Below are 18,698 nucleotides of genomic sequence, written 5' to 3'. Positions count from 1 at the left end.
GATTCAAGGTGCTGGTGATGACCTATAAAGCCCTAAATAGCCTGGGTCCGGATTATCTTAGGGAGCACCTGCTGCCAGCATCAGCCTCCCATCGTCCTGTGCGCTCCCACAGGGAGGGCCTCCTTAGGGTTCCGCCGGTTAGGGAATGCCGGCGGGTGATTCCCAGGGGAAGGGCGTTCTCTGTGGGCACGCCTGTCCTACGGAATGAACTGCTGGTGGAACTTCGGACCGCCCCCGACCTTCGCTCGTTTCGCCGGGACCTAAAAACCTGGTTATTTGACCTTTCTGGCCTGGACTGAGGGGTTTTAAATTAATTTTAAATTTAAATGTTAACTTTTGTTTTAATGTGTGGGCTAGTATTAATTTAATTCTATTTTAGCTTTCTTTATTTTGTATTGTTTTAATCCGCCCTGTGAACCGCCCTGAGTCCTTCGGGAATAGGGCGGTATATAAAATCAATTAAATAAATAAATAAAAATAATTTTTTTTTCTGGAAATCCAATCATATCCCGCACCATTCAAGTACCTCTCTAGCTGGCCTCAACGACTCTCTAAAAGAATGCAAATGACCAGCTGTCTGCAAGGAGTATAAATCCTTCCACTCCCCACCATCCAGTCGGAGCTGAAGAAGCTTCTCGGAAAAGGCACCTTTGGAACAACCATGATCCGGATGACTGAGAATCTCCATAGATACTCTCTCATCTTGGTTGTTTTTTTTCCATATGGGAAATCATGATTTAAATAACAGCACCGATGTCGGAAGCAGCTCTTCAATACGTTTTACTCAGTTAATTGTTCAAAACATAGAATTATAAAAAGGGGCGGGGAAGCAAGTGACAGACCATGCACTTAAAAGGAAAATCTTTTTCTCGAAGTATTCAAAGTAAAGGTACAGAAGATGATTAGAAACCATTGACTGAGCAGAACAGAAAACCATGAACGCTTTGTTTTAAACAATATATTTTAAATGCCTTATTTTGGCCTTCCTAATAACTTAATTAAGTACTTCCAGAAAAAAAAATCACATCATGTAGATAAAGTAGAAGCCAGGTACTATATTATTCCTATATACCGTTGATGTAAACAGGAAATCTCTTTAAGATTTATCACACAGAAGGTCCTAGAGCAGTGTTTTTCCACCTTGGCAATTTTAAGTTGTGTGGACTTCAATTCCCAGAATTCCCTTGCTGGGGAATTCTGGGAGTTGAAGCCCACATAATTTAAAACTATCAAGGTTTAAAAATACTGCCCTAGGGAGATCCAAGGAAGAAAATACAAAGTTTCCTGCTCAATCTTCAAGGGATTACCAACCAGATTTACAAATCTGGAAAGATTAACCCGGTATCCCACCTGATCACCTAGCCCAAGGGTAGGCAACCTTGGCTCTTTGATGACTTGTGGACTTCAACTCCCAGAATTCCTGAGCCAGCCATGCTGAGGGGAAAGGGAGAGGTTTCCAAGCTGAGCCATGCTGGCTCAGGGATTCTGGGAGTTGAAGTCCACAAGTCATAAAAGAGCCGAGGTGGCCTACCCCTGGCCTAGGCCGCTTTATGACTCGTGGACTTCAACTCCCAGAATTCCTGAGCCAGCCATGCTGAGGGGAAAGGGAGAGGTTTCCAAGCTGAGCCATGCTGGCTCAGGAATTCTGGGAGTTGAAGTCCACGAGTCATAAAAGAGCCAAGGTGGCCTACCCCTGGCCTAGGGCATAATAAATGAGCCAGTGGAGTAGTGCTTAAAATATCAGGCTAGAGATGGGGAGGCTCTGAGTTCGAGACAGCTAGAGAGCAGGCAACGAAAAACCTTGCCAAGAAAACAGCCAGGTTCTGTATAGTCAGTCTCCAAGAACTGGACATGACCGTAGGAATAGGAAAAAAAGTAGACTGTCTCCTATAGAATGGAGCTCTTTTATGACTCGTGGACTTCAACTCCCAGAATTCCTGAGCCAGCATGACTCAGCTTGGAAACCTCTCCCTTTCCCCTCAGCATGGCTGGCTCAGGAATTCTGGGAGTTGAAGTCCACCAGTCATGAAGGGGCCAAGGTGGCCTACCCCTGACCTAGCCAATGTAGACAAATGAAGGAATCTTTAGGCCAATGTTTTAAGAGCTATATCCCCCACTTCCTTTTTAAGGAAAATCTGAAGTCTGAATCAAGTTCTCCCCTGAGAGGGAGAAAACCTAACAAGTGTCAGCCAGCCGAGGGTCCTTATGCAAGGACCTAAGCGCCTTAAGACAAAAATGTAACCCCTTCCCCCAAAATACTGTACGAAAATAACAAAATCACATTCCTAATTCCATATCAAAGGAGCAAAAATTCCTGATGTAGACTGTTTTCCCAAGCAAGTGGAAGGGACAAGTGTTTGTGCGTTGTCGTTTGTTTTTTTTTCAAAAAATAGCCCATAAACTTTTGACCCTTTGTGGTAGAAAAGGGATCTCCAAACTTGGCAACTTTTAAGACTTGTGGACTTCAACTCCCAGAATTCCCCAGCCATACTGGGGAAGTCCACAAAGTCTTACAATTCTCAAGCTTGGAGAAGAAAAACAAGGGAGAAAAAGAGCTCAATCAATAGTTTTTACAAAGGGCTGGATGACGCTGCCAAAGGCTTTAGATTTTTCTAATGAAAAGATGCCCTTTATGGCCAAAACTGGGTGATTTCCAAGAATTGCTCAAAATCTCTGGGTGGTCTACTTTCCCTTTGCCACACACCCCTGCCCGCCCCTCTCTATTCATTTCTAATTCCCAGTTCGCTGCTCGTTTTCTCGTGAGCAGGACCTTCTAGTGTCTCCCCTGCCAAAATCTTTTCATTTTTCTCTCCCGTGTGAACCGTGTAATGCCGGTAAAGTTCTGATTTTGACCGGAAGTTCTTCCCGCAGTCGGTACACAGGAACGGCTTGACCCCCGTGTGAGTCCTCTGGTGCGAAATGAGGTTCGAGTTACGGTTGAAGCTTTTCCCGCAATCCAGGCAGACGTACGGTTTCTCCCCCGTGTGGATCTTCTGGTGCCTGGTGAGGCTGGTGCTGTCGCAGAAACTTTTCCCACAGTCCGAGCAGATATACGGGGTCCCCCCGGTATGGACCCGCTGGTGTCGGATGAGACTCATGTTAGAGTAGTAGCTCTTCCCGCACTCGGCGCATTCAAACGGCTTCACACCGGTGTGGGTTTTCTGGTGCGTGATCAGGTTGGAGCTCCAGCGAAACCCTTTCCCACATTCCATGCACGTGTAAGGCATCTCCCCGGTGTGGATCCTCTGATGGAGCGTCAGATCTGCCTTCCGGCAAAAGTTCTTCCCGCAGTCGGCACAGTGGTAGGGTTTTTCTCCCGTGTGAATCCTCTGGTGGATTCGGAGCTCCGACCGTTCGCAGAAGCTGACGCCGCACTCTGGACACTTGTACGGCTTCTCCCCCTTGTGGATGATGGCATGCCTAATCAAGTGCGACTTCACCCGGAAACTCTTCCCGCAATCCAGGCACTGGTAAGCCTTCTCCCCTGCGTGGATCCTCTGGTGAATTGTGAGGCCCGAACTCTGGCAGAAACATTTGCCGCAATCCAGACATTTGTACGGTTTTTCTCCGGTGTGAATTCTCTGGTGTCTAATTAGGCTGGTGCTGTAATTAAAGCTCTTCCCGCAATCCGGGCATTTGTAAGGCATGTTCCCTGTGTGGTTCACCTGAAACTCAATGATATCTGAGTTACGGTCAGCTCCTCTGGAAGCCTCGCTCTTCACCCAATGGACTCTCTTCGGATCTGTGCTTTCTCTGACGATCTCAGCGCCTTCACAAAGAATGACCTTCCCGGTGCTCTTCTCCGGAGAATGTTCTCCTTCAAATCCCTTCCAAATTCTGGGAAGGTCTTGCAGATCACCGTTCTGGGAATCCTTCACCCCCAAGTTCCCCTTCACTGTTCCATTGGTGCCTTCTCCTGAAACTTCTGGTGGATCGGTGGCTTTATTGGCGCTCCTCAAGGATTCACCTGAGGAAAGAATAAGAGAAAGGGGAAAATTCCAGCATATCCATTTGGCCTCACACATCCAAGCTATTCACCAGAACTTGAAACTCACTTTCTGGAAATCAGATGCCCACTTAGGCTATATTTCAATGTTGGAGAACTCTAGGCTTATTCACCTATTTCAGGGGTAGGCCACCTTGGCTCTTTTATGACTCGTGGACTTCAACTCCCAGAATTCCTGAGCCAGCATGGCTCAGCTTGGAAACCTCTCCCTTTCCCCTCAGCGTGGCTGGCTCAGGAATTCTGGGAGTTGAAGTCCACCAGTCATAAAAGAGCCAAGTGTTGCCCACCCCTGACCTATATCAAGGGTCTCCAAACGTGGCAATTTTAAGACTTGTGGACTTCAACTCCCAGAATCCCCCAGGTAGAACAGCTGGCTTGGGAATTCTGAGAGTTGAAAAGTCTTTCAAGTTGCAAGTTTGGATGCCTCTGGCCGATATGATATGTGTTCTTTGGGCCCAAGATGGTGGCTTTTTCCTCTGATGAATGCTTTGGTCAATTTTATGATGGAGCTTTGCAAGGACCAAAAAAAAACCAAACAGATATGGACCAAAAAGAGAGGCAGCCTGGTTTAAAAACCTAGTCGCACTCCTACAAACAAGGTGCATCCAATTCAGCTCACCTTGGGCAAATCCAGACAGAGTTAGGACATCCTTCATGCTTTGCCCATGAAAAATAATAATAATAATAATAATAATAATAATAATAATAATAATAATAATAATAATAATAATAATAATAATAATGAGGAGGAGGAGGAGGAGGAGGAGGAGGAGGAGAAGGAGAAGGAGAAGGAGAAGAAGAAGAAGAAGAAGAAGAAGAAGAAGAAGTAGTAGTAGTTGGAAGGGACCTTGGAGGTCATCTAGTCCAACCCCCTGCTCAGGCAGGAAACCCTATACCATTTCAGACAAGTAACTGGCCAGTCTCTTCTTACAAACTTCCAGTGTTGGAGCATTCACCACTTCTGGAGGCAGGTTGTTCCACTGGTTAATTGTTCTAACTGTCAGGAAGTTTCTCCTTAGTTCTAGGTTGCTTCTCTCCTTGACTAGTTTCCATCCGTTGCTTCTTGTCCTGCCTTCAGGTGCTTTGGAGAATGGCTTGACTCCCTCTTCTTTGGGGCAGCCCCTGAGATATTGGAAGACTGCTATCATGTCACCCCTCACCCTTCTCTTCATTAAACTACACATACTCAATTCCAGCAACCGTTCCCTATATGTTTTAGCCTCCAATCCCCCAATCATCTTTGTTGCCCTTCTCTGTACTCTTTCTAGAGTCTCAACATCTTTTTTACATCGTGGTGACCAAAACTGGATGCAGTATTCCAGGTATGGCCTTACCAAGGCATTGTAAAGTGGTATTAGTACTTCACGCGATCTTGATTCTATCCCTCTGTTAAGGCAGCCTAGCACTGTGTTGGCTTTTTTGGCAGCTGCAGCACACGGCTGGCTCATATTGAAGTGATTGTCCACTAGGACTCCGAGATCCCTCTCACAGTTACTACTATGGAGCAAGGTACCACCTATACCAGGGGGAGGGCCTTCTCTGTGGGCGCCCCGGATTTATGGAATTGGTTGCCGGTTGAGCTCCGGATGGCGCCCGACCTTCGCTCCTTCCGACGCGATCTGAAGACTTATTTATTCGAACAAGCCGGCCTGGCCTGATGGGGGATGGGTTGGGATTTTATTGTTGTTCTTAATATATTTATTTATTGTTTTAGCTTGGGCATTGTGTTTAATTCTTTTTAACTTTTGTATCTTGTATTTTTATACGTTTGCCCTGTTCACCGCCCTGAGTCCTTCAGGAGAAGGGCGGTATATAAATAAAATTATTATTATTATTATTATTATTATTATTATTATTATTATTATTATTATTATTATTATTATTATTATTATTATTACTATACATGTGCAGTTGGTTTTTCCTGCCTAAATGTAGAACCTTACTTTTTTCACCATTGAATTTCATTTTGTTAGATAGTGTTAGATAGATAGTTAGATGAAGCTTTCCCACCAAATAACTTACCTTGGATGGTGGAAAGTCCATTGTCATCTCCCCGTTGACAAGCCAAGGTCTCTTGCTTGGGCTCTTTCCTTGACACCTGCAACAGAAAATAAAAGGCTAAGATCAAAGAAGCAGAGAGGACTTAAAAGGACATCCAGCTGGCCCCCATGTTGGGTGGGAAGCCCCCCTCCTCTATTCCCACCACCGATTATCACGGAGCCTGCAAAAAGCTCCTTCCTTGTCCAACTGTTTTCCAAAACACCAAAAGGCAGAACGAGAAACAATGGATGGAAACTAACCAGGGAGAGAATTAAGGAGAGAATTCCTTAAGGCTTAGAGCAATCAAAGCGTGGAACAGCTCTGCCTTCAGAAGTTGTGGAGGCTTTTAAAGAAGAGACTGGACAGCCACAGGCTCTGCTGCTTGAGCAAGGGGTTGGACTAGAAGACCTCCAAGGTCCCTCCCAGCTCTATTGTTCTACGTTCTAGGGTCCTCCTGTAAAACGGTAGTCTACAGGGAATCCTCTACTCACGACAACTCAGCCCCAAATTTCCACTGCTTAAGCAGAGCAGTTGTTCAATGGGTTTTCCCTCATTTTGTGATCATTCTTGTCACAGCGTTAAGCGAATCTCTGCGGTTAAGTTAGGGACAGGGTTGTAAAGCGAATCTGGCTTCCCCGTTGACTTTGCTTGTCAGAAGGTTGCAAAAGGGGATCACGTGACCTCGGGACGCTGCGACCGTCATAAACGCATGCCAGTTGCCAAGGCGTCTGAATTTTGATCCCCTGACCATGGCAGATGCTGCAACGGTCGTTAAGTGTGAGTCACTTTTTTTCAGCGCTGTTGTAACTTCGAACCGTCACTAAACCAATTGTTGTACGTCGAGGACTATGTGCACACTCACCCCCCTTTTCCAAAGTCCGAGGAAGAGACCTTTCACCATCCTGATGCACCAAATTCATTCGGGGGGAAGCCAGCACTGAGTTTGGCATCCACACCCGTCATTTCCATTCTCCAGAATAACGTCACTCAAAGGGTTTTGCGGGCAGAAACCGCGGCTCTGCCATATTTTTATTTTTATTTTAGGCAAAGAACAAAGACAGACCAGAACCCAGACAAGGGAGGAGGCAGGCTGTTAACATCTCGCACTGAGAGGATTGGGGACGATGGGTCTTATTCTGCTTCCACTACAGAGCTATATGGTACTGCTCAAACATGACTTATGTGGGTTCGCCCTATCCAACAAAATGAGTTTCAATGTGGAGAAAAGCAAAGTCTTACATTTAGGCAGGAAAACCCAGAGGTACAAGTACAGATTGGGTGAGGACCTGGCTCAAAAACAGTAACTGTGAGAGGGACCGTGGAGTCCTAGTGGATGATCACTTAAATATGAGCCAGCAGTGTGCGGCGGCAGACAAAAAAGCTAATATAATCCTGGGTTGTTTGTATAAACACAGGCACAGAATCAAGAGCACGTGAAGTATTATTACCGCTTTATAAAGCCCTAGTGAGACGACACCTGGAATACTGCAGCCAATTTTGGTCACCATATCACAAAAAAAGGCCGTACTCAGCGTGTGGTCCTCAATGGAACCGCATCTACATGGAGGGAAGTGTGTAGTGGGGTGCCACAGGGCTCTGTTCTGGGCCCAGTGCTCTTCAATATCTTCATTAATGATTTGGATGAGGGGATAGATGGGGAACTCATCAAATTTGCAGATGACACCAAGCTGGCAGGAATAGCCAATACTCCAGAAGATAGGCTTAAGATACAGGAGGATCTGGACAGACTCGAACACTGGGCGCTATCTAACAAAATGAAATTTAATTGTGAAAAAAGTAAGGTTCTGCATTTAGGCAGGAAAAATCAAATGCACAGGTATAGTATAGGTCAGGGGTCGGCAACCTCGGCTCTTTTATGACTCGTGGACTTCAACTCCCAGAATTCCTGAGCCAGCTATGCTGGCTCAGGAATTCTGGGAGTTGAAGTCCACGAGTCATAAAAGAGCCGAGGTTGCCGACCCCTGGTATAGGTGGTACCTTGCTCAATAGTAGTAACTGTAAGAGGGATCTCGGAGTCCTAGTAGACAATCACTTCAATATGAGCCAGCAGTGTGCTGCAGCTGCCAAAAAAGCCAACACAGTGCTAGGCTGCATTAACAGAGGGATAGAATCAAGATCAAGTGAAGTACTAATACCACTTTACAAGGCCTTGGTCAGGCCACACCTGGAATACTGCATCCAGTTTTGGTCACCACGATGTAAAAAAGATGTTGAGACTCTAGAAAGGGTACAGAGAAGAGCAACAAAGATGATTAGGGGACTGGAGGATAAAACATAGAAAGAATGGTTGCTGGAATTGGGTATGTGTAGTTTAATGAAGAGAAGGGTGAGGGGTGACATGATAGCAGTGTTCCAATATCTCAGGGGCTGCCACAAAGAAGAGGGAGCCAAGCTGTTCTCCAAAGCACCTGAAAGCAGGACAAGAAGCAACGGATGTAAAGTAGTCAAGGAGAGAAGCAACCTAGAACTAAGGAGAAACTTCCTGACAGTTAGAACAATTAACCAGTGGAACATCCTGCCTCCAGAGGTGGTGAATGCTCCAACACTGGAGGTTTTTAAGAAGAGACTGGCCAGCCATTTGCCTGAAATGGTATAAGGTTTCCTGCCTGAGTTGGACTAGATGACCTCCAAGGTCCCTTCCAACTTTATTATTATTATTATTATTATTATTATTATTATTATTATTATTACTATTATTATTAAAAAAATGTTGAGAGTTTGGAAAGAATTCAGAGACGACCAACTAAGATGATCAAAGGCCTGGAGACTAAAACATACGAAGAACGGCTGCGGGACTTGGGTTTGGCTAGTCTAAAGAAAAGAAGAAATAGGGGAGACATGATAGCAGCGTTCCAGTATCTGAGGGGCTGCCACAAGGCAGAAGGGGCCAAATTGTTCACCAGAGCACCAGACAGGAAGGATGAGAAACAAGGGCTGGAAACTGATCCAAGAGAGAAGCAACCTGGAATTAAGGAGAAACTTCCCGATAGTGAGGACAATTAACCAGTGGAACAGCTTTGCCTCCAGAAATTGTGGGCCCTCCATCACTGGAGATTTGCAAGAGAAGACTGGACAGTTACCTGTCTGAGACAGTATAGGTTCTTCTGCTTGAGCAGCGGGCTGGACTAGAAGACCTCTAAGGTCCCTTCCAGATTCTATTCTATTCTATTCTATTCTATTCTATTCTATTCTATTCTATTCTATTCTATTCTATTCTATTCTATTCTATTCCTATTTATCCCCTCCCCTCCCATCTCTATTCTATTCTATTCTATTCTATTCTATTCTATTCTATTCTATTCTATTCCTATTTATCCCCTCCCATCTCTATTCTATTCTATTCTATTCTATTCTATTCTATTCTATTCCTATTTATCCCCTCCCATCTCTATTCTATTCTATTCTATTCTATTCTATTCTATTCTATTCTATTCTATTCCTATTTATCCCCTCCCATCTCTATTCTATTCTATTCTATTCTATTCTATTCTATTCTATTCTATTCTATTCTATTCTATTCTATTCTATTCTATTCTATTCTATTCCTATTTATTCCCTCCCATCTCTATTCTATTCTATTCTATTCTATTCTATTCTATTCTATTCTATTCTATTCTATTCTATTCTATTCTATTCCTATTTATTCCCTCCCATCTCTATTCTATTCTATTCTATTCTATTCTATTCTATTCTATTCTATTCTATTCTATTCTATTCTATTCTATTATCCTATTCCAATTATTATTTTTTTAATCCTACAAGCTGCACACAGAGTCACATGTGGGCAACTATATAAACTATATAAATGAATGAATAAATATATTTGCAATAGTGGCGAATATCTGTAGCTCGGATGTAAGATGAGGGTGAAGGTTTGTTCTCCGAGCTTCTGGGTGGTTTCTGAACGTTTCGTGACCAGGCTAAATAACATCTTCAGCGGCGTTTAGGGGATGTCAGTGTTCTTCTGTTTATCAGGGCTTCAGGTGTGAGTGTGTCAAGTGAGGGCCCTGGGATGGGCCCTGTGATGGGTCAGGTGTGAGTCAACAGTGTGATGGGTGTTAGGCATATGGTGTTAGCCTACAATGTTGGGTTGAAAATATATTAACCATGATGTTATGTCTTTAAGATGTTAATTGGCCAATGGGTGTGTAAGTGTTCTCATGGCCATAAGAGGGAGCTAGGAACGTAGCTTCTTTCTCTCTCTGAATTCACTGCTCTCTACTGTTACTGTTTTTGCTCTGTTACTGTGATAAACCCGAACTGTGTATTGTCCTCTGGACCGGTAAGAAGACTTTGTATTTTGGATTGCTACTTGGAATGTTTATTTTTTGACTGTGCATTTTTTGTTCTAACACCACCTCAAAAGTAAACTACTTTTTGCTTTTACAACTCAGTGTACTCTTGTGTTTACTGTGTGACTCTTACTGCTCTCAGTACCTACCCTTCCTTGTCTGTGCAACTCTTTGGTAGCACAAGGAGAGCTCTGCACAACAAATTCCTTAACAATGGGTCTTGCAATGGGGAGGTTACAAGTGAAGGTCATTGGGAGGTGAAGTGCTGGTGTGAGGGGGGCCTTGCGTGGGTTGGTTGTGGGTCAGTGCCGTCTCTGGTTGGCTGTTCGGTTGATGTGGATCCTGAGGGGTTCGTCAGCTGCTCGTAGGCCGATAGTCTGTTGATGGAATTGCTGGTGGAGCGCCAGGCTTTCATGAACTCAGAAGCGCGGCGGGTGGTAGCGTGGCCGATGATTTTTGTGTCGCTCCAATCAAACTGGTGCCGTTTGGTGTCAGTATGGGTAGTGATTAAGGATTGGGGATCGTGGCATTTGACTGCCACCCGGTGTTTGTGGATCCTGGTTTTTAATTGATGTGATGTTTGTCCTGTGTAGAACATATGTTTAAACAAGGTGCTCCTCAACCTTGACAACTTGTATGGGCTTCAACTCCCAGAATTCCCCAGCCAGCATAAGAGATAATTTTCACCTTACAGATAGTTTAGTGATGGTTTGAAGCTACGATCGAAACCCACCCACTGTTCTGTGCCAGCCTACTACCGGCCCTGCAGCAAAAGCAGGGACAACCCCTTTACAAACGGCAAGAGGCTGGAATAAAGCCTGCCAAATTTATTAACATAAAACAGAGCAAGACAAGACACCAACCATGAAACAGGAGCTATGAAACAGGAACTATCCAAGCGGTTGCCTTCAGCAAACCAGCCCTCCCACACATTCCCCTTAAATACAGTTCAGGGCGTGGCCTCTCTCTGCCTCCTTCCGAGGTGCCCCATTGCCTTCCTCTGTTTACTCCTGATTGACTGCCTCCTGCGTCGGGCGTCCTTGAACAGGGCCAGCTGTGGGTCATCTTCATCCACGCTGTCAGGCTCACACAGCTGGGTCTCCGTCGTGACCAAGTGGGAGGGGCCCGGCTGAGGGCTCTGCGGAGCCTCAAGGCCATCATCAGCAAGCTCTTCAACACCCCCCTCCTCCTCCTCTGAGTCGTCCGACCCAACTGCCGAACCCACAGGCTGACCCTGAATCACAACACCCACCCACCCACCCCGCAAGGGGTACTTACGACCTGGATTCGAAGTTTTGACGAGGGCCCCTCCCCCACTGTGGTCACATGACTGCATTTCGGGTGCTCGGCAACCCGTCTGCACTTACTGCTGTTTACGGCATCCCACGATCATGGGATTGCGATATACGACGTTTTTGCCAGAAACCCATCATTTTACTTGCGGCTTCTGGCAATCAACGCCCCTAGCGAACAATGGGTTCGCTGAACAAACAGGGCAGGCTCAATTCTGCTCATAAGTCAAAGACTACCTGTGCTGGCTACGGAATTCTGGGAGTTGAAGTCCTTACTACCTTAAAGGTGCTGAGGTTGGGAGTGACCGGCCTAAGCAATTCTAACTAGGGACGTACCCTCCGATTCCTCGTCCCAAACCACGCATCCTTCTCACCTGCTCATCCAGCATCTCATGTGCCCATTCCTTCTGCTGGAAGCCCTCGGCCAGTGCCACTGCCTGGGCACAGGTTTGGGGGCAACCCTCCACCACCCAACTCTGGATCTCCGGGGGCAGGATGGTTAGGAACTGCTCCAGGACCAACAGCTCCAGGATCTGCTCCTTGGTGTGCCTCTCCGGCTTCAGCCACCGGCAGCAGAGGAACCACAGACGGCTGCAGGCCTCGCGGGCACCCTCAGCTTCTCGGTATAGGAATCGTCGGAAATGCTGGCGCTGAATCTCCAAAACGACAGTCTCCGCCTCCGGAAGCGATTCTTTCAGCGGCTCGGAGGATTTCAGGTCTCGGTGGGGCCCTTGGGATTCCCCACCGAAATCGGGCTGGGTTTGAGTCTCCCGTTCTTCTGTGAAACACTGGGTGTCGTCTTTGGCCTCCGTCTGGATGGAGGCTGGAAGTATTGCAGAAGAGGCCTGGAGAGACGGGCTGAGCTCTTGCAGGCCTGAGCAGCCAAGTCCAGGAGTCACCACTGCCTTAAGGAAGTCTTTCCACTGAGTATCCTCCGAAAGGGGGAACCCCTCCAGTTCCAACTCTTCTTTCACCAAGTCTCTTGCAGACCTTCTCAAAAAAGCTCTGGTATTTCCAGTCTGGGAGGCTCCAGCGCGTTCCCTGCCCTTCGTTCCTGGCCTGGAATCTGCCGTCTCTTCCCACCTTGCCACGTCTGTCTCTTCTCCCTGCTCCTCCGTTTCCACGTCCAAGGTCACCTCCGGCTTTCGCCTGGCCTGGATCGCAGGGCCCAAATCCAACAACAGGCCTCCCTCTTCCATCGCCATCCTGGACAAGGTTTAACGGCCAACCATCAGCCTGCCTTCCAAAGCGTCGTCTCGGCGTGTCTTTCCGGCTGACAGGAAACTGCAAGGTAACAAGTAATCAGAAGTAGGTGCCTTGCCCAACGCCAAGGAGCTTCTTTCTGAAAAGAGGATTTTTTTTTGGGGGGGGGGGAGGAGAAACAGAAATTAGACCGAGATGAAAACTACAGGTTGTCAAGGTTTATTTATTTATTTATTTATTTATTTATTCGGTTCATATACCGCCCTATTCCCAAAGGACTCAGGGCGGTTTACAAGGCAAAATTTAAAAACAATCCAATATAAAATTAAAATAAATTAAATTAAGTCTAGCCACAAAAATTAAATCACAATTTAAAAACATTAAACCCCTCAGTCCAGACCAGATAGCTCAAAGAGCCAGGTTTTTAGATGCTTGCTAACCTCTGTTGTTACTCAACTTGCCGTAGAAACGTTTGTGTGTGTGTGTGTGTTTGTGTGTGTGTGTGTGTGTGTAGGGAGAGCTTGGGAAAGAAACAAAGCAGGTGTCTGGCAGAGAAGTGGGACCGTCCCCATAACAAACGGAAAGGATGGGATTGGGCAATGTGAACACACGGTGGGTGGGGGAATACGAAAAGCCGTTGTTAACTAACCAGATTTTTGCGCAGGAAAACTAGAGATGATTCTGCTTCTTGAGTGCCGGGATGTGTTAAACTGGCAGGAAGAGCCAACGCCCCAGAAGATCAACTCAGGATCCCCAAAGATCTGTGACAAACTTGAACAATGGGCCCCATCCAACAAAATGAGTTTCAATGTGGAGAAAAGCGAAGTCTTATACTTAGGCAGGGGAAAAAAAAACAAATGCACACGTACAGATTGGGTGAGACCTGGCTTAAAAACAGTAACTGTGAGAGGGACGGTGGAGTCCTAGTGGATGATCGCTTGACTATGAGCCAGTAGTGTGCAGCAGCAGCAGCCAAAAAAGCTAATGCAATCCTGTGGATTGTATAAACAGAGGCATAGAATCAAGATCACGCAAAATATTAGTACCGCTTTATAAGGCCCTAAGGGACACGGTGGCTCAGTGGGTTAGGACGCTGAGCTTGTCGATCAGAAGGTCGGCAGTTTGGCGGGTCGAATCCCGAGTGCCGCGTAGCAGAGTGAGCGCCTGTTACTCGTCCCAGCTTCTGCCAACCTAGCAGTTCGAAAGCACGTACAAATGCAAGTAGAAAAATAGGGACCACTAGGGTGGGAAGGTAACAGCGTTCCGTGCACCTTTGGTGTCTAGTCATGCCGGCCACATGACCACGGAGACGTCCTCGGACAAGCGCTGGCTCTTCGGCTTTGAAACGGAGAGATGAGCACCGGCCCCTAGAGTTGGAAACGACTAGCACACATGTGCGGGGGAACCTTTACTTTTTTATAAGGCCCTAGTAAGACCACACCTGGAATACTGCAGCCAATTTTGGTCACCATGCTACAAAAAAGACGTTGAGACTTTGGAAAAAGTTCAGAGAAGAGCAACTAAGATGATCAAAGGCCTGGAGGCTAAAACATGCGAAGAACGGCTGCAGGACTTGGGTTTGGCTAGTCCAGGGGTAGGCAACCTCGGCTCTTTTATGACTCATGGACTTCAACTCCCAGAATTCCTGAGCCAGCCAAGCTGGCTCAGGAATTCTGGGAGTTGAAGTCCATGAGTCATAAAAGAGCCGAGGTTGCCTACCCCTGGGCTAGTCTAAAGAAAAGAAGAAATAGGGCAGACATGATAGCAGCATTCCAGTATTTGAGGGGCTGCCACCAAGAAGAGGGGGTCAAGCTATTCTCCAAAGCACCTGAAAGCAGGACAAGAAGCAATGGATGGAAACTAGTCAAGGAGAGAAGCAACCTGGAATTAAGGAGAAACTTCCTGACAGTGAGGACAATTAACCAGTGGAACAGCTTTGCGTCCAGAAATCGTGGGCCCTCCATCACTGGAGATTTGCAACAGAAGACTGGATAGTTACCTGTCTGAGACAGTATAGGTTCTTCTGCTTGAGCAGCGGGCTGGACTAGAAGACCTCCAAGGTCCCTTCCAGGCCTATTCTATTCTATTCTATTCTATTCTATTCTATTCTATTCTATTCTATTCTATTCTATTCTATTCTTCTATTCTATCCTATTCTATTCTATTCTATTATTCTATTCTATTCTATTCTATTCTATTCTATTCTATTCTATTCTATTATTATTCTATTCTATTCTATTATTATTCTATTCTATTCTATTCTATTATTATTCTATTCTATTCTATTATTATTCTATTCTATTCTATTCTATTCTATTCTATTCTATTCTATTCTATTCTATTCTATTCTATTCTATTCTATTCTATTCCTAATTCCTAATTTCCTATTCTATTCTATTCTATTCTATTCTATTTATTATTCTATTCTATTCTATTCTATTCTATTCTATTCTATTCTATTCTATTCTATTCTATTCTATTCCTAATTCCTAATTCCTAATTTTCTATTCTATTCTATTCTATTCTATTCTATTCTATTCTATTCTATTCTATTCTATTCTATTCTATTCTATTCTATTCTATTCTATTCTATTCTATTCCAATTATTATTTTTTTAATCCTACAAGCTGCACACAGAGCCACATGTGGGCAACTATATAAACTCCATCACTGGAGGTTTTTAAGAAGAGGCTAACTAGACAGTCACTTGTCTGAGATGGTATAGGTTTTCCTGTCCGAGTAGGGGGCTGGACTGGAAGACCTCCACGGTCCCTTCCAGCTCCATTCCATTCCATTCCATAAAGATAATCTCTCTTATGGCACCTCAAGACTGTAGTGTTTCTTCAATATTGAATTCGCCAGCCGGACGGTTGACACAGGTAGTCCTCGACTTAAGATCATAACCGTGCCCCAAATTTCGACTAAGTCGTAAGCGTGAAAAATGGTCACAAGTCACTTTTTCCTTTGCTCTTGTAACTTCTAACGGTCGCTAAATGAACTGCAGGTAGTCCTCGTCTTACAACAGTTCACTGAGTGACCATTCAAAGTTAAAATCCCTGGTTAGGTGTGAAATTGATTGGAAAAAAGAAGAAGAAAAACTTAAAAAGAGGATTGAGAAAGCAACACAGCTCTGTTTAGAATGGGATACTGCATGGGAAGGAGCATGAGAAGATGAGGGCAACGTTAATAATAATAATAAAGTTGGAAGGGACCTTGGAGGTCATCTAGCCCAACCCCTTGCTAAGGCAGGAAACCCTATACCATTTCAGACAAATGGCTGTCCGGTTTCTTCTTAAAAACTTCCAGTTTTGGAGCATTCACCACCTCTGGAGGCAGGTTGTTCCACTGGTTAATTGTTCTAACTGTCAGGAAGTTTCTCCTTAGTTCTAGGTTGCTTCTCTCCTTGACTAGTTTCCATCCGTGGCTTCTTGTCCTGCTTTCAGGCGCTTTGGAGAATAGCTTGACTCCCTCTTCTTTGGGGCAGCCCCTGAGATATTGGAACACTGCTATCCTGTCACCCCTCACCCTTCTCTTCATTATTATTGCTAGTGTTATTCCTGTTCGTTCGTAGCCCTTTTCTTGAGGCGCTCAAGGAGGCATTAATAGAAATCCCCATTTTATCACCCAACAACAACCTTGTGGGGTAGGGCAGGGAGAGATCCCGCCTCAGTGGTAGTATCGGAAGAAAGTTGATCCCCTTCTTTCTTCTCAAGAGGGGGAAGGGGGTGGCTTGAATGAAAGAGAATATTTGTATTCTCAGGGTGGAAATGTGGGGGTCCTCGGTGGTCTCTGAGCTTGCTTGTTTTCCTGCAGACGTCTCATTACCCGACGAGGTAACGTCATCAGTGTTAGGGGATGGCTTGGTTTGTCACTATTCATTTCTTTATTAGATTTACTTGCCACCCATCTCATTTCGAAACGGCTCTGGGAGGTCTTACGGACAGGAAAAGGATTAGAATCAGAAAAGATAAATATTTCTAAAGCAATAAAAATGGAATCACAATCAAGGATAAAATTGATTGTTCCACTGGTTAATTGCTCTAACTGTCAGGAAGTTTCTCCTTAGTTCTAGGTTGCTTCTCTCCTTGATTGGTTTCCATCCGTTGTTTCTTGTCCTGCCGTCGGGCGCTCTGGAGAATAGCTTGGCTCCCTCTTTTGTGTGGCAGCCCTAATTCAGGACTGCCTAATTCATAGACATGATTCACACGGCACAATCTGAGGGCTGAGCTACCACAATACAATACGGTAAAACATAAACAAGTAATTGTATAATTGTTTAACAGGTTATGCACAGGGAACAAATTAAAATCAGGTGCTGTGTTTTGCAAATGCACTCCGAGAGTTGTCATTTTCTCCTTTTAAAAAGTGCAGAATGGGACCCTCCAAAGGCCTCCCTCCCTCCTGCTTTTTTTTTTTTTGCAAAGCATGCAGGAAACTGCATGGAGCTCTGCATAAACCCTAAAGCTTGCCCATTCTGCAGCACTGATCTCTAGCAGCATTGCATCACTTCACTGTTCCCAGGTTTCTCCACCCTCCTAGCGTGGGAGCCACACTTAACCGGTTCATTTAAATCTCGGGGGTGGTGGGAGGTGGAAGGCTTCCTTCTCAACAACCTCCCTAAGTTAGATTTTGCTGGATCTGCTGTGCATCCACCAGGTTTAAGGATTCAACCCCTGGGGCAAACCTAGAAAATGGGTAAATTACGTTCCGAAGTTAATTATTATCCTTATGGCTTGTTGCACAATCAGCCCAATGTTTACACAGGATTTGGACTTTGTAATCCACTTATGGAGTCTTTCTTCCCATGGGCCTGGGATATTATTATTATCATCATCAACAACAACAACCTGGCTCATAAACAGTAACTGTGTGAGAGAGTCTTAGTGGAGGATCACTTAAAACATGAGCCAGTCGTGTGGGGACAAAAAAAAACTAATACAATCCTGAGTTGTATAAACACAGGCCTAGAATCAAGATCACGTGAAGCATTAATACCGCTTTATAGAACCTTAGTAAGTATAAATGGGATTAAAATAATAATAATAATAAAAAAAGAACGGTTGCAGGATTTGAGAATGGCCAGTCTAAATGGCATGGGTCCAGATTATCTTAGGGAGCACCTGCTGCCAGCATCAGCTTCCCATCGTCCTGTGCGCTCCCACAGGGAGGGCCTCCTCAGGGTCCCGCCGGTCAAGGAGTGCCGGCGGGTGATTCCCAGGGGGAGAGCATTCTCGGTGGGCGCGTCTGTCCTATGGAATGAACTGCCGGTGGAGCTCCGGATCGCCCCCGACCTTTGTTCGTTTCACCGGGACCTAAAAACCTGGTTATTTGAGCTGGCCGGCCTGGACTGAGGGTTTTTAAAGACTTTTAAATCAATTTTTTTATTTAATCCCATTTATATCCCGCCCTTCTCCAAAGACTCAGGGCGGCTTACAAACTAAGCACAAATCAGATGTGCTTAGCAGTAGCCTTCATTCTATGTATATGCCTGCTTATTAGGGCTTTCGCCCCCCCCCCCAAGTGGCATTATTACAAAGTCAGCTTAATTGCCCCCAACAATCTGGGTCCTCATTTTACCTACCTCAGAAGGATGGAAGGCTGAGTCAACCTTGAGCCTGGTGGGACGCGAACCTGCACTAATTGCAGGCAGCTGGTGTTACTTAAGGAGGCATTAGCCCACTGCTCCACCAAGGCTCTTTTTTACAGTGTTAGGGCTGCTAATTTAATTATTTTAATCTGTATATTGTATTTTTTTAAAAAAATTTGCCCTGTAAACCGCCCTGAGTCTTTTGGGAAAAGGGCGGTATATAAATCGAATAAAATAAAATAATAAAATAAAATAAA

The 18,698-nt window shown here is 45.2% G+C and overlaps 1 protein-coding gene across 1 annotated transcript; it reads right to left on the bottom strand.

Moving 5' to 3' along the window:
* Positions 1-769: 769 nt before the first annotated feature.
* LOC308661171 (uncharacterized protein) lies at positions 770-13,824 on the bottom strand. The gene is made up of 4 exons (XM_081316005.1): positions 13,724-13,824; positions 12,026-12,993; positions 6,029-6,104; positions 770-3,967 (listed from the first exon to the last, which is right to left on the bottom strand). The coding sequence occupies exons 2-4, from the start codon at positions 12,854-12,856 to the stop codon at positions 2,721-2,723; spliced, it is 2,154 nt and encodes a 717-aa protein (XP_081172131.1). The 5' UTR covers positions 12,857-12,993; positions 13,724-13,824; the 3' UTR covers positions 770-2,720.
* Positions 13,825-18,698: the final 4,874 nt, after the last annotated feature.

The sequence above is a fragment of the Vipera berus genome (genome assembly GCF_964194415.1).
Source record: "Vipera berus genome assembly, chromosome: 2".
NCBI classification, from domain to species: Eukaryota; Metazoa; Chordata; class Lepidosauria; order Squamata; family Viperidae; genus Vipera; species Vipera berus.
This window is presented reverse-complemented; position numbering and strand designations above follow the sequence as displayed.